Source organism: Orycteropus afer, unplaced genomic scaffold (assembly GCF_000298275.1).
Source record: "Orycteropus afer afer isolate SDZICR_OR568_19922 unplaced genomic scaffold, OryAfe1.0 scaffold00091, whole genome shotgun sequence".
Taxonomy (NCBI): Eukaryota; Metazoa; Chordata; class Mammalia; order Tubulidentata; family Orycteropodidae; genus Orycteropus; species Orycteropus afer.
Genome location: NW_006921678.1, coordinates 4716282 through 4735022, shown reverse-complemented (window position 1 = coordinate 4735022; position 18741 = coordinate 4716282). Strand labels below are relative to the sequence as shown.

General features: G+C 40.5%; 1 protein-coding gene across 1 annotated transcript in view; it reads left to right on the top strand.

The window, feature by feature from the left end:
* Positions 1-15430: 15430 nt before the first annotated feature.
* Positions 15431-18741, top strand: part of GIN1 (gypsy retrotransposon integrase 1) — a 49093-nt gene continuing 45782 nt past the window's right edge. The window contains exon 1 of the mRNA XM_007942490.2: positions 15431-15569. Coding sequence (XP_007940681.1) covers positions 15431-15569 — 139 coding nt within the window. The remainder of the gene's footprint in view (positions 15570-18741) is intronic.

Sequence of the window (18741 nt, the reverse complement as noted above, 5' to 3'; positions counted from 1 at the left end):
AAAAAAAAAAAGGTCTTTTGCAGCAGATTTACCCAGTGCAATATGTCATGTAATTTCTTGACCGCTGCTTCCATGGGTGTTGACTGTGGATCCAAGTAAAATGAAATACCTGACAACTTCAATCTTTTCTCCATTTAACAAGATATTGCTTATTGATCAGTTGTGAGGATTAACATTTTCTTTATGTTGAGGTGTAATCCATACTGAAGGCGGTAGTCTGTGATCTTTATCAGTAAATGCTTCAAGTTATCTTCACTTTCAGGAAGCAAGGTTGTGTCATCTGTGTATTGCAGGTTGTTAGTACATCTTCCTCCAATCCTGGCGCCACCTTTTTCTTCATATAATCCAGCTTCTTTGTAAAAACCTACTGCTGCAAAAGAGTGTGCATTCCATAGATTTTTTTCAAGAGTGTGAATTAATGAATGAATTAATGATCTGTCCTCTTCTCTCATTTAAATTGTTTCAGTTTCTTTATATATATATATGTCCCTAATTATAGGAGCTCTGGTAGTGTAGTGCCTAAGGCATTTGACTGCTAACCAGAAGGTTGGCAGTTCAAATCCACTAGCCACTCCTCGGAAGGAAGACTGGGCAATCTACCTCTGTAGAGATACTGCCTCAGAAACCCAAGAAGGGGTCACTATGAGTTGGGACTGACTCCACAACAGTGAGTTTGGTTTTATAGTTTGGTATTTAATTATGAGCATAGATCTGAAACCAAGTCTCATTTATTCATTTGGTGAAAGACAATATGCAAATCAAGTCTCACTCTCACTCATGTCACACCTGTACTGTGTGGTATATGGAGAATTTCCTTGGGAGTGTATGGCCTGCACCCAACATATATACTTGGATACTCTGGCAAGGATATTCCTTACTCTGGATCCTGCATCTGATTTTCTCTCATCTGGGCTCTGGTTCTTGGAACTTGAGCTAGTAGCCTGTCATCTAATCTGCCAATTGTGGATTTGTCATCCCCTGCAAACACGTAAGTCAGGAGAAGCCTCCAGCATGAAACTTGGCCCACAGATTTGAGACTTGCCAGCCTCCATAACGGAGTAAGCCATTTTCTTGAGATAAATCTCTCTCTCTCTCTCTCTAGTGGTTTTGCTTCTCTAAAGAACCTAGCCTAAGACATAAAGTTAAAAACCATTCCTAGCAAGGAATAAAAAGTATAAAAGCCCTAAAGATATGTGGCTTATTTCCCATGTAAAAGGAACAATAAAGAAACCATAGTAGATGGAGCAGAGCAGGCAAGAAAATGTAAAAAGGCAAAACAAATGAAGTTAGAGAAGTAGCTGAAAAACCTACAGAGGATTGAGAGGGTCACACTCAATACCAATTAAATCAGAATTTTTGGGAGTGGGGCCAGGTAATTACGTGAGTAGTATCCAAAAATAGAGGAAGAAGGTAGACAAAACCTATAACTAACAAGCAAAACATCTTGGCTCTCTAGTGCTGCTTAACTGAAACACTACAAACGGATGGCTTTAATAATAAGCAATTTATTTTCTTACAATTTAGGAGTTCTAGAAGTACAAGTTCAAAGGCCCAGCTCTCAGGGATGGGTGAATCCCTCTACCTTGGGCTTCAGCTCTGCCTCTTGTTCCAGGCCCACTAGAGGTGGGAGCCTTTTTTCTGATTCATGCAGCTGCCAGCTGCTGAGGCTGAGGAACCCAAAATGGACAGGTACAAAAACACAGTCCCAAGATCACCAGACAAACACAGCACACCACTAGTTCTAGTCCAGGAACAATCCCGAGATAAGCAGGCACCATGGTAGGCCACTGTGATGAAGACTCAGCCAAATGCAGATGTGCCAAAGATAGAGACCTTTTTCAAAGCTTCTCCTTATATCCTGGATGCAGGCCACATCCTGAAGGCAAATAATTAGCAGATCACAGCAGATTCCACCAGAGTTGACTCCAATCTCATCATGGGGAATAACTGCATTCCGCTAACAAGCACCCAAAACCACAGCACAGCCAAGTTGACACACAATCATAACTACCACACAAAATACTATAAACCTCAAGAGAATGAAAATTTAAACAATGCTATTAAATATTGGTACCTGGTAAGTACTTTATTTCTACCACTTTTCTATCAGTTTGTAATTCTGTTGTGGCTTGCATGTTGCTGTGATACATATAGCTATACCATCAGAATTTAAAATAACAGCAGGGAAATCCATGGTGGACAGGTTTCAGAGGACCCTCCATACTATGAGATATCAGGAAGATGAACCAAGAATGACAAATTGAAGAGGAATAGATCATCAAAGAGAACATTTCAAGATCTAACCTTAAGTACCACGCTGTCAGGGATAGTATCTCCACACTCAAAGGAAGACCAGTTAATACAACTATCATTCAAACTTACATACCAACTACTATTGCCAAGCATGAAGAAACTGAAGATCTTTACCAACTCCTGCAGCCAGAAATTAAATTGATCAAACATGCAGCTGAGATGCACTGATAATTACTGGTGATTAGAATTTGAAAGTTGGAAACAAGGATCAATAGTTGGAAAATATGGCCATGGTGACAGAAATGATCCTGGAGATCACATGATAGAATTTTTCAACACTACAGACTTATTCATTGCAAGCAAATGCCTTTTTTCAACAACATAAGCAGCAACTATCAACACGGACTCTGCCAGATCAAATATCCAGGAATCAAATCAACTACATCTATGGAAAAAGATGATAGAGAAGCCCAATTATCAGTCACTACAAGGCCAGGGGCCAACTGTGTAACAGATCATCAGTTTTTCATATTCAAGTTCAAGATAAAGGTGAAGAAAATTAATTCAAACCCAGGAGAGCCAAAGTATGACCTTGAGTATACACCACCTGAATTTAGAGACTGTCTCAAGAATAGATCTAACACACTGAACATCAATGACTGAAGACCAGACAAGTTATGTGAAGACATGAAGGACATCATACAGGAAGAGAACAAAAGGTTATTAAAGAGACAAGAAAGAAAGAAAACACCAAAATGGATGGCAGCAAAGACTCTGAAACTTGTTCTTAAACCTAGAGTAGCTGAAGTAAATGGAAGAAATGAAGTAAAAGAGCTGAACAGATTTCAACGGGTGGTTCAAGAAAACAAACCAAACCAAATCCACTGCCGTGGAGTCAATTACAATTGATAGCAACCCTTATAGGAGAGAATAGAAATGCCCAATGGGGTTTTCAAAGTTGTAAATCTTTATGGAAGCTGACTGATCCATTTCACTCCTGCAGAGCAGCTGGTGGCCTCTAACCACCGACCTTTTGGTTAGCAGCCAAGCACTATAATCACTGTGCCTCTAGGGCTCCTTTGGGAAGACAAAGTAAATTATTGTAATGAAACCCGCAAAGAAGTGAAGTTAGAAAACCAAAAGGGAAGAATATACTTGGCATTTCTCAAGCTAATAGAGCTGAAGAAAAAATTCAAGTTTCAAGTTGCAATACTGAAGGATTCTATGGGCAAAATATTGAAAGACACAGGAAGCACTGAAAGAAGATGGAAGGAATACACAGTAACTGTACCAAAAAGAACTGGTTGACATTTAGCCACTACAAAGTGTAGCATATGCTCAAGAACCAATGATACTAAATGAAGAAGTCCAAGCTGCACCAAAGACATTGGCAAAAAACAAGGCTCTGGGAATTGACAGATTGCCAACTGAGATATTTTAACAAACAGATGCAATCCTCAAAAAAAAAAAAGAAAAAGAACCAAACCAAACCCACTGCCATTGAGTCAATTCTGACTCACAGTGACCCCCTTTGGGTTTCTGAGGCAGTAAATCTTTACAGAAGTAGATTGCCCAGTTTTCTTTTCATGGAGTGGCTGGCAGGTTTGAACCGCCACAGCACTCATTTGTCTGTACTCAGATATTCAGGAGACACCTACCTGGCCTACCAAGTAGAAAGATCCACATTGTACCCATTCCAAAGAAAGATGTGATGCAACAGAATGCAGAAATTATCAAACAATACCAGTAATATCACACAAAAATAAAAGATTGCTGAAGGTAATACAAAAATGGTTGCAGTAGTACATTGACAAGGAACTGTAAAAAATTCAAGCCGGATTCAGAACAGGACGTGGAACATGGGACACCAATGCCAACTTCAGATGCATCTTGGCTGAAAGCAAAGAATACCTGAAAGATGTTTACCTGTGCTTTACTAACTATGCAAAGACATCCAATTGTGTGGATCATTAACAAATTATAGATAACATTGTAAAGAAGGGGAATTCCAGAATACTTAATTGTGTTCATGGGGAACCTGTATGCAGCTCAAGAGGCAGTCGTTCCAACAGAACAAGCTGATGTTTTACAGTTTAAAATCAAGAAAGCTTTGCATCAGGGTTGCATCCTTTCACCATATTTATCCAATCTCCATGCAGAACAAATAAACTGAGAAGCTGGACTATATGAAGAACTTGGCATCAGGATTGGAAGAAGACTCATTTACAACCTGCACAAAGGGCACAGAGGCGACACCTTTCTCTGACCTCCTCTAACCTCACAAGAAGGAGGCAGAATCACCATCAGCAGTCCAAGACAAATTACTGTGAAGCCATACAGCTGCTACCCTCCAGCATTCTTAATTCTAACACAAACTGTCCCTCTCCCTGCACTCACTACTTCTCTATTGGGTTTTATCATTCGATGCAACTGTCACACAGGACTCATAGACAATACTCATGATTATGGGGTTTATTAGGGAAGTAACAGTTTACAATTCAGGTTCAGGAACTCTTAGGACACAATTCTTCGATCAGGACAGCCTCTCCAGGTACCTCTCCTCAGGTACGTATCTTTTTGGCCCTTGGCCTCTCAGCCTGGCCTCCACCCTGCTTAAGCAAGTGTTACAAAGCTCCTTTAACTATGCTGATAGTATACCCTACTCCATCAGCAAGCCTCCTGCCCAAAGCCACTCAGGTTTCTCACTCTGTGGACCAGCAAGTCCACCACTCTGTCTTGTGGCAATCTCCTGGCTCTGTTGCTGGTCACCTCTGGCAAGGAGGTCCAGTGCAGGGATCTTGGGTCCAAGGAAGCACTTCATTCCGCCTTCTGCTCTTCTCTCTTGATGGCAGTGAGAGACATCTTTCTGCTTCAAAGAGGGCACATTTTAAGCCTAGCAGAATGACAAAATGGACCAATCCCAACACTAGGGTTCCAGACACCTTATTTCCATGGTAGTGCCTAAGGCATCTGACTGCTAACCAGAAGGCTGGCGGTTTAAACCCACTAGTCACTCCTCAGAAGGAAGATTGGGCAATCTACTTCCATAGTGATACTACCTCAGAAACCCAAGGAAGGGTCACAATGAGTAGGATCCAACTTGACGGCATTGAGTTTTTTTTTTACCCCTACAAGTGCCATGTACCTTATTTACATTATTAACAAGCTATCCAATACCTTTGGTGGGTCATAAGCACCTTGTATTTGTATACTTCCACCAGACATTTGGCAGGTGCCAAAAGACAATGGCACCAAAAGAACCATACCAAATAATTCACTGTACCACACAACCTGTGATGTACAGATGACACAACCTTGTTTGCTCAAAGTAGAGAGGACTTGAAGCACTTACTGATGAAGATCAAAGACTACAGTCTGCTGTATGAATTACATCTCAAAAAAATAAAAATCCTCACAACTGAACCAATAAGGAACATCATGAAAAACAGAGAAAATATTGAATTTGTCAAGGATTTCACTTTACTTGGATCCACAATCAACACCCATGGCAGCAGTAGTCAAGAAATCAGACAACATACTGCATTGGGCAAATCTGCTTCAAAAGACCTCTTTAAAGTGTTAAAAAGCAAACATGTCACTTTAAGGACTAAGGGGCACTTGGCCCAAACCATTGTATTTACAATCACCTCACATGCATACAAAAGCTGGACAATGAATAAGGCAGATACAAAAATTGATGCCTTTGAATTATGGTGTTGGCAAAAAATACTGAATATGCCATGGACTGCCATAAGAAGGAACAAATCTGTCTTGAAAGTACAGCCAGAATATTCCTTAGAAGCAAGGACAGCAAAATTTTATTTCATGTATTTCATTTCAATCCCTGGAGAAGAACATCATGCTTGGTAAAGTAGAGGGACAGTGAAAAAGAGGAAGACACTCAAGGAGATGGACTGACAACAGTGGCTGCAACAGTGGGCTCAAACATAGCAATGACTGTGAGGTTGCTACAGGACCAGGCAGTTTTCAAAACTGACTGGAGGGCACATAACATCAACAAGTACTTAATTTATTAACTTAGAGATTCCCCATACGTTACCTCACTGCGCATGAATTATAGGTGTGTCAAGAAATTGATTTCTGAGCTTTTAATGCAGCTGGACCCCGCTGGCCTCCAGTAGGACACTATACAAATATAATCATTATTCAAAGAAAGTCTTAACATAAAAAGACGTTGGGAAGCATTTAGCTACTACTTTGTGATTTAACAATTATCCTGACAGCAATTCCGGGATTAGGGATAATCACCTCATTTTATAAATGCTTGAAGTACATAGATTAGATATAACAACAACAACAAATTCACTGTCCTGGAGTCAATTTCACCTCAAAGTGACTTTATAGGACAAAGCAGAACTGTCCCATAGGATTTCCAAGAGTGTACATCTTTACAGAAGTATACTTCCGCATCATTCTCCTGTGGAGCCTCTGGTGGTATTGAGACACTGACTTTTAACCAATGTGCTACCAAAGCTCCAAGATCCACCAGAGCTCCTTAGAAGTCCAACTACAAATCAGAAATCCCTGCTCCCAATATCTGAAGAAATGGGAGACATACACTGAACACAGACACATAAGCAGTTTTACTGAAATCCTAAAAGTACTTTCCAGTGGAGATACTGTTATAAATGGTAGCTCAGTTTCAGGCAACAACTGTATTAGCTACGTAATAGGTTGTTAATAGGCTCTGCAGGCTGGCAAAATTATTTGTACAGAAAAGCACACTGCAAGTTCCAAAACCTTCATATTGATTCTTCCCCTTCTTCAAATGTTCATACCTTAACTTTTAGCTAAATCTACCTTTCCTTCTGTCTGGAATTCATACTGCCCTTGAATGTACCTATTCTTCCCTCCATAACCAACTGCAGGGTGTACAATGAATGTCAGCTTGAAGATACACATCAATACCTTCCCCCATCCTCAGTGCTCCACAGCATTTTCAATCTACCTTTATGTTTCCATCAGACTTATTTTTTTCCCCAATTACTATGAAATTACTATGCAAATTTTCAAATTTCCAGGAAAATTTAAAGAACAATGTGGTGGTTAAGTTTGTGTGTCAACTCGGCTAGGCCTGGTTAAGTGGCTGGGCAGCTGGTGGTAGTTATTCCCCATAATGAGATTGGCAATCAACTCCAAGGTGGGATGTACCACAAGCAGCTAGCTGAGTGGCTGCTTTAGGGATGTGGTCTGCTTTCCATATATAAGAAACAGCTTTTGGAATGGTTTCTAGCCTATAGCACTCTTGGACCCTGCATATAGCCATGTTGTTGTTTAGCAGCCTGCCATGCTCTGCTGACCTTGAGACTTTCAATGAACTTGAATTAATGGCCTGTCATGTGGTTTGGTAACATGGGGACTGTGTCATTTTATTTGTCGACCTTGGGCTTGTTAGCCTCAGCAGTCAGCAGCTAGCTGCCTGAGTGAGGGGATGCCACTAGTTTCAGTGGGCTGGGAGTAGGAGGCAGAGCTGGACCCCAAGGCTGAGGGGCTTTCACCCAGCCCTTAGAGCCTGGCACTTTGAACTAGGATTTAAAGCCTCCAAACTGTAAGAATAAATTCCTATTTGTTAAAGCCAGCCCATTTGTGGTATATTCTTGTCAGAGCGGCACTAGGTAACTAAAACAAACAATTAACTAAACATTCATATGGGAGCTCTGGTAGCATAGTGGCTAAGGCACTTAACTGCTAACCAGAAGGCTGGCGGTTCAAACCCACCAGCCACTCCTCGGAAGGAAGATGGGGCAGTCTACTTATGTGACTCGATGGCACATAACAACAACAAACGTTCATATACCTACCGCTTGACTCAACAATTGCCAACGTTTTCCATTTTTACTTTTATGTACCTCTTCTATCATTTGAAAGTAAGTTGTACACATCAATATAAACCAAACAAAACCAAACTCACTGCCATCTAGTCGATTCCGACTCATAGCGAGCCCCACTGGGTTTCCGAGGCAGTATCACTATAGAAGTAGTCAAGTGCCTTAGCCACTATGCTAATATACTTCATCCTAAATAGTGTCTCTTAAAATAAAAACTCTGGTAGTGTATTGCCTAAGGCACTTGACTGCTAACCAGAAGGCTGGTGGTTCAAATCCACCAGCCACTCCTCGGAAGGAAGATGGGGTAATCTACTTCTGTAGTGATAATGCCTCGGAAACCCAAGGAGGGTTTGCTAAGAGTCAGGTCCCACTCGATGGCACCTAACAACAACAAAATAAAAACACCCATAGCATTTTTTACACAGAAGAAAATGAACAGTTCTACTATATTACCTATATTCAACTGCATGGAAGCTTTTAGAAAGCAAGTATATCATCTGTATAGCTCTGGTACTTTGTGCTTGGCACTTATTTGGGCAATCAATGAATATTGAACAAATTGTTCAGCTTAATATCTTTGTATCCCTGAAAACCATATGAATTTAAACTAAACTGTACAATCCTGAACCTCTGCACATAAGTTACAAAACTTTCTTTTAACAATCCAGTGCTGCAGTAAGTATAGTATTTTGGATTCTGAAATCCTTAATTCTGCATAATACTGCAGTATTGAAGCTCTCTGATGACAGAGATCACTTGTTTATACCTGTCTTATATCAAGCACATAAGTTGGCATGCAAACACTTTTTAATGAATTAAAACTGCCAGCCACCGAAAACATTAGTGAGGAAATGGGGAAGCATGATGGTAGTATATTCTTAAGGACACAGGTTTTGAAGCCAGAGAGATCTGATTTTTAAAACATTCTCAAAGATTTACTAGCACCCTAACATGAGCGATTAACCTAAGCCTATTTCTACGTCGGTGAAACTATGATAATAATCTTATCTACCTCATAGAATTTAAAGGATTGAACGAGAAAATGTATAAAGCACTTGGCACACCCCAAGGATTCAGTTACCGGCAGCTCTCATTTTTATCTGCCTGAAACAAAAACTGGGTATTTAACTTAAGAATTTTCAGCAGCAAAACAAAAGCCTGTCCCAGTACAGCAAGGATGACAGGTGCTCAGGTCAACCATGCTTTTTACATCCACCAGCTAAGCTTTTCAGCATGAAAAAAAAAAAAAAAAAGACAAGTCCACAAACTCCTAGAAGGTCGTCGAGAACCTAGTGAATAACATCCAAAGGTAACCATCCTTGCCCCATCTCCCTTAAAGAGCTCGAGGATGCACCATCCTTCAACTGATGAGGTGCGACAATGACCTACACCCTCCATTCTTATTATGGGAAGCTGCAGCATATGAAAATTTTGTTCTTTCAAAGTGGGAAAGGAGGCGGCAACTAATATAAAGACTAAGTAAAGAAAAGAAAAATAGTCATCCCTACCCACAGCAATCCCTAAACTCGAGGCTGCCCACTTTGGTGAAGCAAGACAGTATATGCAGCCTGTAGTAACAAGAGCTCGGCAGCTCCCCTCTGGCAGAACTGATATCTCTGGCGTCGAAAGCTCAGGAAATGAAAAAGGAAACAATGAGATAACAGGAAAAATGGAAACAAAGAAGCGAAAGGGACTCTCAGGGCTGTACTGTCATTCTTCTCGGACCACGCAGCCATTCACTTCCGCACAGATCCCTCCGAGGAGCGCGCGTCCAGGCTCAGTGAGTGCAGCAAGAGACAAAGCAACTGCCCAGCAGCTGCCGCAACGCTCGAGCGACGAGGTTCCGCATCCCGGGTTCTCCTCGGGTCTCGGGCCCTCACCTGCCATGACTGCGGTTGTCACGCGAGCTATTGGAGATGGCCGAGCCCATTCAGGTCTTAGTTTCCCCTTTATCCCGGGGGTGGTGGGAAGCAAAAGCTGTTCCTCAAGACACTGTTACTGCGGACGTGGATCTTCTCCCTGCAGTGGCAGCTAAATAGCCACATGGAAATACCTCACGGAACTACTTTACCCCACTAATCTTGGTCACGCCTCTTCTCCGCTAGCCCCGCGTCTCACTAAGAAACCTCACCGGGCAGAACAATTTCCGGTAAGAGCCAAACGATCTGCCTTAACCTTTCCTGACCGAGGTTCTCCAGGCCTCAGAGGCGCTCTTCCTTTAACAATCCGGGTAGTTCCGCTTCCGGCAGCACCAGATAAGTCGCGAGAGGAAGCTTAAATCCCGTCGTTTGCCTAAAGGACCACCTTGGTGAGTGGTCGTTCTGATGTGCTCTGTCATACTTACTGGTTTTTAATGTGAAGAGTGACTTGAGAGTAATTTGAAAACCATTCGCTTCGACTAGCCTATTGAAGTGCTTAATTGAGGCTGGTGGAGATTGCGCAGGCGCCCTTGGAACCGGAGGGCAAGGGACGTTGCGACGTCCCTTGGGGGCTGAACTGAGAAGGGGCAAGTTCTGTTATTGCACCTAGGAGGTGCTACTCGGTGTAACCGAATTTTACTTAATGATGTTTTGTCCTGCTGAGGCTAAGTTTAGCTGGACTTTCCCCTCAATAATGAGTTTAACAGGCCCTCCGAAACGTTCAAGGAATGTTACCTCACGACTAAAGTAGCGTCCGAGACTCCGAGCGCTGGAACAAATTAAAAAATTGTGTGGCCCTTGGCTGACGTTAAGAATTCTCTGCGGTAGTTTCTCATGTTGTTATTAGCAACCGTCTCGTAGCTGTCATTTAACTGGCATATTACCATTTTGTCCCAAATGCAAACTCAAAGGTTATCTTGTCACGTATTTTTAATGGAGGAGTATACACTTTATCAACTGTATTTTCCTTAATGGACATTTTTGAGCCAAAGTAGAATGGTAATTTGCAAAATAGAAATACATTTATCCCATGTGGTTTTATGTGTATGCCTAATGGTAACAAGATATTTTTATGAAACAAATTTGATACTGACTTGAAACAGTTTAGAAATGTGTTTGGTGTAAATATCCCAGCCTTTGACAACATTACATAAAATTGTGCAACATTTTTCAGATTTGAAAATAAAAAAAAAATTAAAAGTTAAAATTTGATCGAAGTCAACGTGTTTGTTGAATGATTACAAGTTTAAAGTATTAAGTTGAAACATATATGCTGTAACTTTTCAAGGCTTAAATTAAGTTGGTAGCCTTCATTGTTTTTGCTTTTGGTGAAACAGTTCCTGATTTTACTTAAAAAGACACCAAACTGCTTTATTTTAATGCACACACAATAAAATTTTCAGAGAAATTAAGCAAAGAGTATGTACACAGATATCTGTTGATTTCATTTGATGTTGTGCAAGGGACACAGTGTAAAAAGCTCAACCAAGTAAGACCTGACATTCCTCTTGCAAACTAGAAGTTATCATCAGTTACCTCCATTACATTTTCTTACTCTCTCTGGTAGCATAGTGGCTAAAGCACTTGACTGCTAACCAGAAGGCTGGCGGTTCAAACCCACTGGCTACTCCTCGGAAGGAAGGTTGGGCAATCCTACTTCCCTAGTGATACTGCCTCGGAAACCCAAGGAGGGGTCGCTATGAGTCGGCCGACTCGACGGCACATAACAACAACAACCAACAACATATGTTTTAATACACAAATAAATACTTTAACAAAAATTATTGAAAATATGAGCATGTCCAATCTTTGAGTATAGCAAGCTTTTTAAAAATTTACCTTTGTTTCTGATTACAGCTTAAAACTATTTTGTCATATTAACTGCTTCTCAAATAGATGGTTTCTAGGGACCAACTTGTACATATACTTTGAAAAGAAAATCTGCTTATTCTTCAAGCTCTTCCCATATGTAAATAGCTAATATTAACAGCAAACTTTTAACTACCTGCTTAAATGACTGTACTTTTGGTGAGCTGATTTTTCATTTTAATGCATTTTCTGTTTTTTTTCTCACTGCTGTGAGGGCCGGCAGTTTGTGAATCACAGAAGACTATAAACTCATTATAATGTATACAACTTGAGTCATCTGGGGTTCAGTGTTAGCAGTAAAACGTTGTTGTTGTTGTTGTTGTTTGCTGTTGAGTCGGCCCCGACTCATAGCGACCCCTCCTTGGGTTTCTGACGCAGTATCACTAGGAAGTAGGATTGCCCAACCTTCCTTCCTAGGAGTGGCTGGTGGGTTTGAACCGCCAGCCTTCTGGTGAGCAGTCAAGTGCCTTAGGCACTATGCTACCAGAGCTCGTTTTTATAGTATTGTTTATTTATAAAGTAAAACATTATAAATAAACAATACTATAAAACATTAATGACAGTTAATGAAAAGGAGGATCTCTTTATAAGGAAATCTTATCCGGATCAAGATTTTGAGAAAAGAAAGGAAAAGCAAAACCAAACCACTGCCGAGTCAATTCTGACTCAGCAACCTTTTAGGATTGAGTGAACTGCCCCATAGGGTCCCCAAAGCTGTAAATCCTTACGGAATAGAGGGGGGAAAAAAAAAAAAAACGCACTGTCGTGGAGTCGTATCCAACTTGGGTTTCCGAGGTAGTATCACCACGGAGGTAGATTGCCCATCTTCCTTTGGAGGAGTGGCTGGTGCGTTTGAACCGCCAGCCTTCTGGTTAGCAGTCAGATACCTTAGGCATTATGCCACCAGAGCTCCTAAATCCTTATGGAAGCAGTGTCTCAACTTTCTACCAAAGAACTGCAGGTAGGTTCAAACTACCAACCTTTCTGTTAGCACCCAAGCATTTAACTACTGTATTGCCAGGGTTTCTGTGACACATAGAAGGTGCTCAGTAATGTTTGTTACATCAATCAGTGAACCTATAGCTATCTCTAGTAACTGTACTGTAGCTCCTTGCCTTCACAACTAAGCTCAAATTTACTAAATCTACTTTCTCTGTTCTCATTCATACCAGATCCTTTTGTAATCTGGTTTCCACCTGCCCTGCTCTACTGCACACACTGTCAAAACCACCTGAGACATTTTAATTTTGGTAATATCCTCCCCTTATTTCTAAGAACTCTATACTTAGGCTTCTGTGGCAAGAGCCTCAGAAGCTTTTTCCCCCCATAATTCTCTGGTTATTTCCATACCCTTGATGAATTTACAGTATATTTGGAAGAGAGACATGTAAAGTAGTAAGTGCAATAAAGTGTTGCGGATTTTATGATAAAAATCAGTACATGGTACTGTGGGTATACCACAGAACGTGTACCCAGTGACCTGAGAGGGAAGGAGATGTGGTTAGAAAAAATTCATAGATCAATAAATTCATTAGTGTTGAAGGATAAGACTGGCTGTGGCCAGAGTCCTCTTTATACTATGTACACTTTCCATGTGATCCTTCTGCCACTGCCTTAACTTCAACTACCATCTACATCCTGGATTCATCCATGAGCTGGATGAACATATTCAATACAGGCAAGCCTTGGAGATAACTGCGGATTTGGTTTCAGACCACCATAATAAAGTGAATATCACAATGAGTAATACAAAATTTTTGGTTTCCTAGTGCATGTAACTTGGAAGGAAGATGGGGCAATCTACTTCCGTAGTGATACTGCCTCGGAAACCCAAGGAGGGGTCGCTATGAGTCGGGGCCGACTCGATGGCACATAACAACAACAACAACAAGTGCATATAAAGGAAGCTCTGGTAGCATAGTGCCTAAGGCACTTGACTGCTAACCAGAAGGCTGGCAGTTCAAACCCACCAGCCACTCCTCGAAGGAAGATGGGGCAATCGACATCTGTAGTGATACTGCCTTGGAAAGCCCTGGTGGCACAGTGCCTAAGGCATTTGACTGCTAACCAGAAAGTTGGCGGTTCAAACTCACCAGCCCTTCTGCAGAAGGAAGATGGGGCAATCTACTTCTGTAAAGATTTACTGCCTCAAGAATCCCATGGGTTGCTGGCAGTGGGCTTGGTTTTCGGTTTAGGAGTGCATATAAAAATTATATTTACATTATACTGTAGTCTATTAAGTGTACAATAGCATTATGACAAAGTTTAAAATACTGTGAGAATTACCAAAATGTGACACAGACAGAGATACAAAGCACATGCTGTGGAAAAAATGGCTCCAGTAGACTTGCTCGATGCAGGGTTGCCACAAACCTTCAATTAAGAAAAAAAAACAAAAAAACACAGTATCTGCGAAGTACAGGAATGTGAAGCAAAATAAAAGGAGATACCTACCAGCCACCCCTCGGAAGGAAGTTTGGGCAGTCTACTTCTGTAATGATACTGCCTCGGAAACCCAAGGAGGGGTCTCTGTAAGTCGGATCCGTGACTTTGGTTTGGTTTTATGCTATACTGGCTGGCATCTTTCTCCGTAAGGTACAACTTCAGAAGAAATCCCAGACTTGTCATTCATTCCATGTGTCCAGTTGACTAGCTACAATTCCTACAAAATCTATCCATTTCCACTGACACTGCTATAACTGAGATTTTAACAGTCAAGTGCCTTATGCACTACACCACCAGAGCTCCTCTTTGATTTTGGTTTTTGGCCCCTTAATTATACAGTAGTCCTCTAGCTGATCTGAACTGGCTCTCCCAACTTTGCACATCATTCTATCTTCCACTTTGTTGTGGAATGGATTTTGTAGAATAAAAATCTGTAGCCAAATTATGCTTTATAACATAGAAAAAGTATACATAGGATCAAAAAACATTCCTGTAGAAGAAAGAACAGCTCACATGTAGCTAATAAGAAGGGTGTATGAGATCTGAGGTTGCTAAATATTTTGTTTTGTTAATTTGTATTTCAACATTTCCAAAGTATATAATTCTCATACATGATTTGAATAGTTGTTAGGTTGTTGTTTTTTTTTTTTAATCATTTTGCAGTGACCATGAATATGTTTAGTTGTAAAACAACTAATTATATTTTCTCCCTTTATAACCTATTATCATTTATTTAAGTGTCACATAAAAAGATTGTCCTAGGTAAGTAACATTGTATTTGATGGTAATGAAAGAGATTTTAGCAAGATTTTTCAAAGTGTGCTTGTTCGTTTCCTTTTTTTCCCAAGTGTGTGGAAAATTTTCAGCATTTCTTTTCCCACAGAAAAAGACAAGATAATTTGTCATGATGGATCTCAAAAATAGCATTTGAATATTTTAATCCATATGCATCACTCTCTTCCTTTTCGGTGCTACAATTAACCCCCTCAGATAATGTTCTGGGAAAGCTAATTTGTAAGCAGAAGGCTGAGCTGAAATAGCAACTGAATTAGCTAATTCACATTCTATTTTTAAATACCTTTCCCTAGGTTAACGATGGTCCGTAGTGGAAAAAATGGTGACCTTCATCTTAAACAGATTGCATATTATAGACGAACTGGTGAATATCATCCAACTACTCTGCCAAGTGAGAGAAGTGGCATAAGAAGAGCAGCAAAAAAATTTGTCTTCAAAGGTAAAATTAATGTACACCTTGAGTATTGAATTAATATAAATGTTTCTCCACTTGTGTTCGCAAAATTTGAGACTTTGGATTGTTGGACTGATTGTTCTTAAAAATTAATAGTTAAATTGATGATACAACCCAGTCAAAAGTAAAATAAAAATTACACTGATGCTAATTGAAGGCCAGTAAGTATGAAGAGGGCAGCTTAAATCAACAAAAAATGAAAGAAAACAAAGCACTTGGCTAAATTAACATCTGCTTTTTCCAACTGAGGTGATTGCTTCTCTAATGATACACTTTTCAAGCATTGATGCTGCTATTTTTAGTTGAGAAACTAATTTGATGCTCAGTAAGAAAATTTTGACAAAGTTAATTAATTTGTTTACTAAAGTAAAAAAAGAAGGAGTTACTATACTTACTTGTATGGTCTGCCTTCCCACTACCCTTTAATATTAGGATTCCATTTATTGTTGACTCTAAGTGCCACGAATGGAATATTTGAAAGGTGGTAGAATATGGATCTTGAAAGATTATGATAATATTTTGCCCTTTTTATCCCTCCTTCAAAGAAGAAAAAAGTTTTGGCTAGGATAAGCAACAAGTAGCATCACAGATTACTAAATGGATGTTGGTGCTATTATTAGCAGTTTTGCCCATAGGTTCAGAATGAGGCTTTCTCCAAAGCAAGTTAAGAAAACTGTAAGATGATAAATGACTGCTCATTTCTCCATGTACTCTTGTCTCAGTACTCTCTTCTGCCAAAGAATAAGGAGACTATTAGACTAAAATGAGGAGTCATTCACTCATTTATTTACTCATATGTGCAGCAGCTGTTTATTGAATCCCTATGTGACAGTTGCATTCTAGGCCTGGGGATATATTGATGTGTAAATTAGATAAAGTTGAAGAAAGAAATATTTCATTAAGCATGTGTTTGAGAACACTAGTAGCTTTAAGGTACGGCAGGAATGGAATGTGCTCTAGGCACCACTTGAAAGAGGGGCACCACTGAGCAATTTCTGTTAACCATTGCAGTTTCCATTGCCAGCTGTGAGTGATCATTCAACAAGTTAAAATTAATACTTTCATATTTGAGAGCCTCCATGGGTCAAGGCAGACTGTGTGGTCTTGCTGTGCTGAATGTGGAAAGAAAAGAAACTGAAAAAAAATGACTTTGGGCATACCATAGACCAATTTTCATCAGTGAAAACAAGGAAGGTGCAGTTGTAATTTTCATATAGTGCCATAATGTGTTAAGTAAAAGATTAATGAGCTTGACTTGTGTTTTTGTGAGATGTTGTGATGTGCTGTAAAGTTGGCTCTGACTTATAGTGACCCTGCATACAACAGAACAAAACACTGCCCAATCCTGTGCCACCCTCACAATCCTTGTTAGGTTTGAACCCATCATTGCAGCCACTGTGTCATTCCATCTCATTGAGGGTCTCCCCCTATTTTACTGACCTTCTACTTTACGAAGCATGCTATCTTCCAGGGAATGGTCCCTTCTGACAAAATGACCAAAGTAGATGAGATGAAATCTGGACATTCTTTCTTCCAAGGAGTATTCCGGCTGTACTTCTTCTAAGACAGATTTGTTTGTTCTTTTGGCACTCCATGGTATTTTCAGTATTTTTTGCCAGCACCACAATTCAAAGGCATCAACTATTCTTGGTCTTCTTTCTTCATTGTTGAGCTTTCACATGCATGTGAGGTGATTAAAAATACAACAACTTGGGTTAGGGGAATCTTAGTCTGCAAAGTGACATCTTTGCTCCCTAACACTTTAAAGAGGTCCTTTGCAGTGGATTTGCCCACTGCAGTACAACATCTGATTTCTTGACTGCTGCTTTATGGGTGTTGATTGTGGATCCAAGTAAAATGAAATCACTGACAACTTCAGTCTTTTCTCCATTTATAGTGATGCTGCTTATTGAGCCTGTTGTAAGGATTTTCTGTTTCTTTATGTTGAGATGTAATCCATACTGAAGGCTGTAGTCTTTGATCTTCATCAGTAAGTGCTTTGAGTCATCTTCACTTTCAGCACGCGAGGTTGTGTCGTTTGCATATTGCAGGTCGTTAATGGGTCTTCCTCCAGTCCTGATGTTGCATTCTTCTTCATATAGTCCAGCTTCTCAGATTATTTACTGTGGTAGGTACATTAATGTGTCAACCTTGCTGGACCTGATTTTGAGTGGCTGGGCAGCTGGATGTAGTTGTTCCCCATGGTGACATTGGTAATCACCTCCATGGTAGAATCTACTAGAGCAGTTGAGCAGCTGCTTTAGGGATGTGGTCTGCTTCCATTATATAAGAAGCAACTTTGAAGAAGGTCTCTAGCTTTTGGCACACTTGAGTCTGGCATGTGGCAAGTCATTTATTCAGCAACTTGCCATGCTGTCTGCTGATCTTGGGACTCTTAATGGACTTTAATCAATGGCCTGCCTGGTGGTTTGATAATATCAGAGCTATGCCTTTTTCCTTGTCAGTCTTGGGCTTATTAGCCTCAGCAGCCAGCAGCTGCCTGAGTGAAGAAAGCCTCCAGCTTCAGTGGGCCAGGAGCAAGAGGCAGAACTGAAGCCCAAGGTCAAGGGGCTTTCACCCAGCCCCTAGAGCCTGGTACTTTGAACACAGACTTCTATCCTCCAAAACTCCTGTTTGCTAAAGTCACCCATTTGTGGTATATTCTTGTTAGAGCAGCCCTAGATAACTAAAACATTTGCTCAGCCATCCATCAGATTGAGTAAGTATGGTAAAAGAATTACAGCCCTGACATATAACCTTCCTGATTTAACCGTACAGTATCCCCTTGTTCTGTTCAAATGACAGCCTCTTGATCAAAGTACAGGTTCTTCATGAGCACACAAGGTTTCTGGAATTCCCATTCATTGCAATGTTATCCATAATTAATTAAGACCCACATAGTCAAATGGTTGCATAATCAATGAAACACAAGTAAACGTCTTTCTGGTATTCTTTGCTTTCAGGCAAGATCTATCTAATGTCAACAGTGATATATCTCATCTCACATCCTCTTCTGAATCCACCTTACATTTCTGGAAGCTCTTCCCTGACCATTTTTGGATTTTAGGAGCTCTGGTAGCATAGTGGCTAAGGCACTTGACTGCTAACCAGAAGGCTGGTGGTTCAAACCCACCAGCCACTCCTCGGAAGGAAGGTT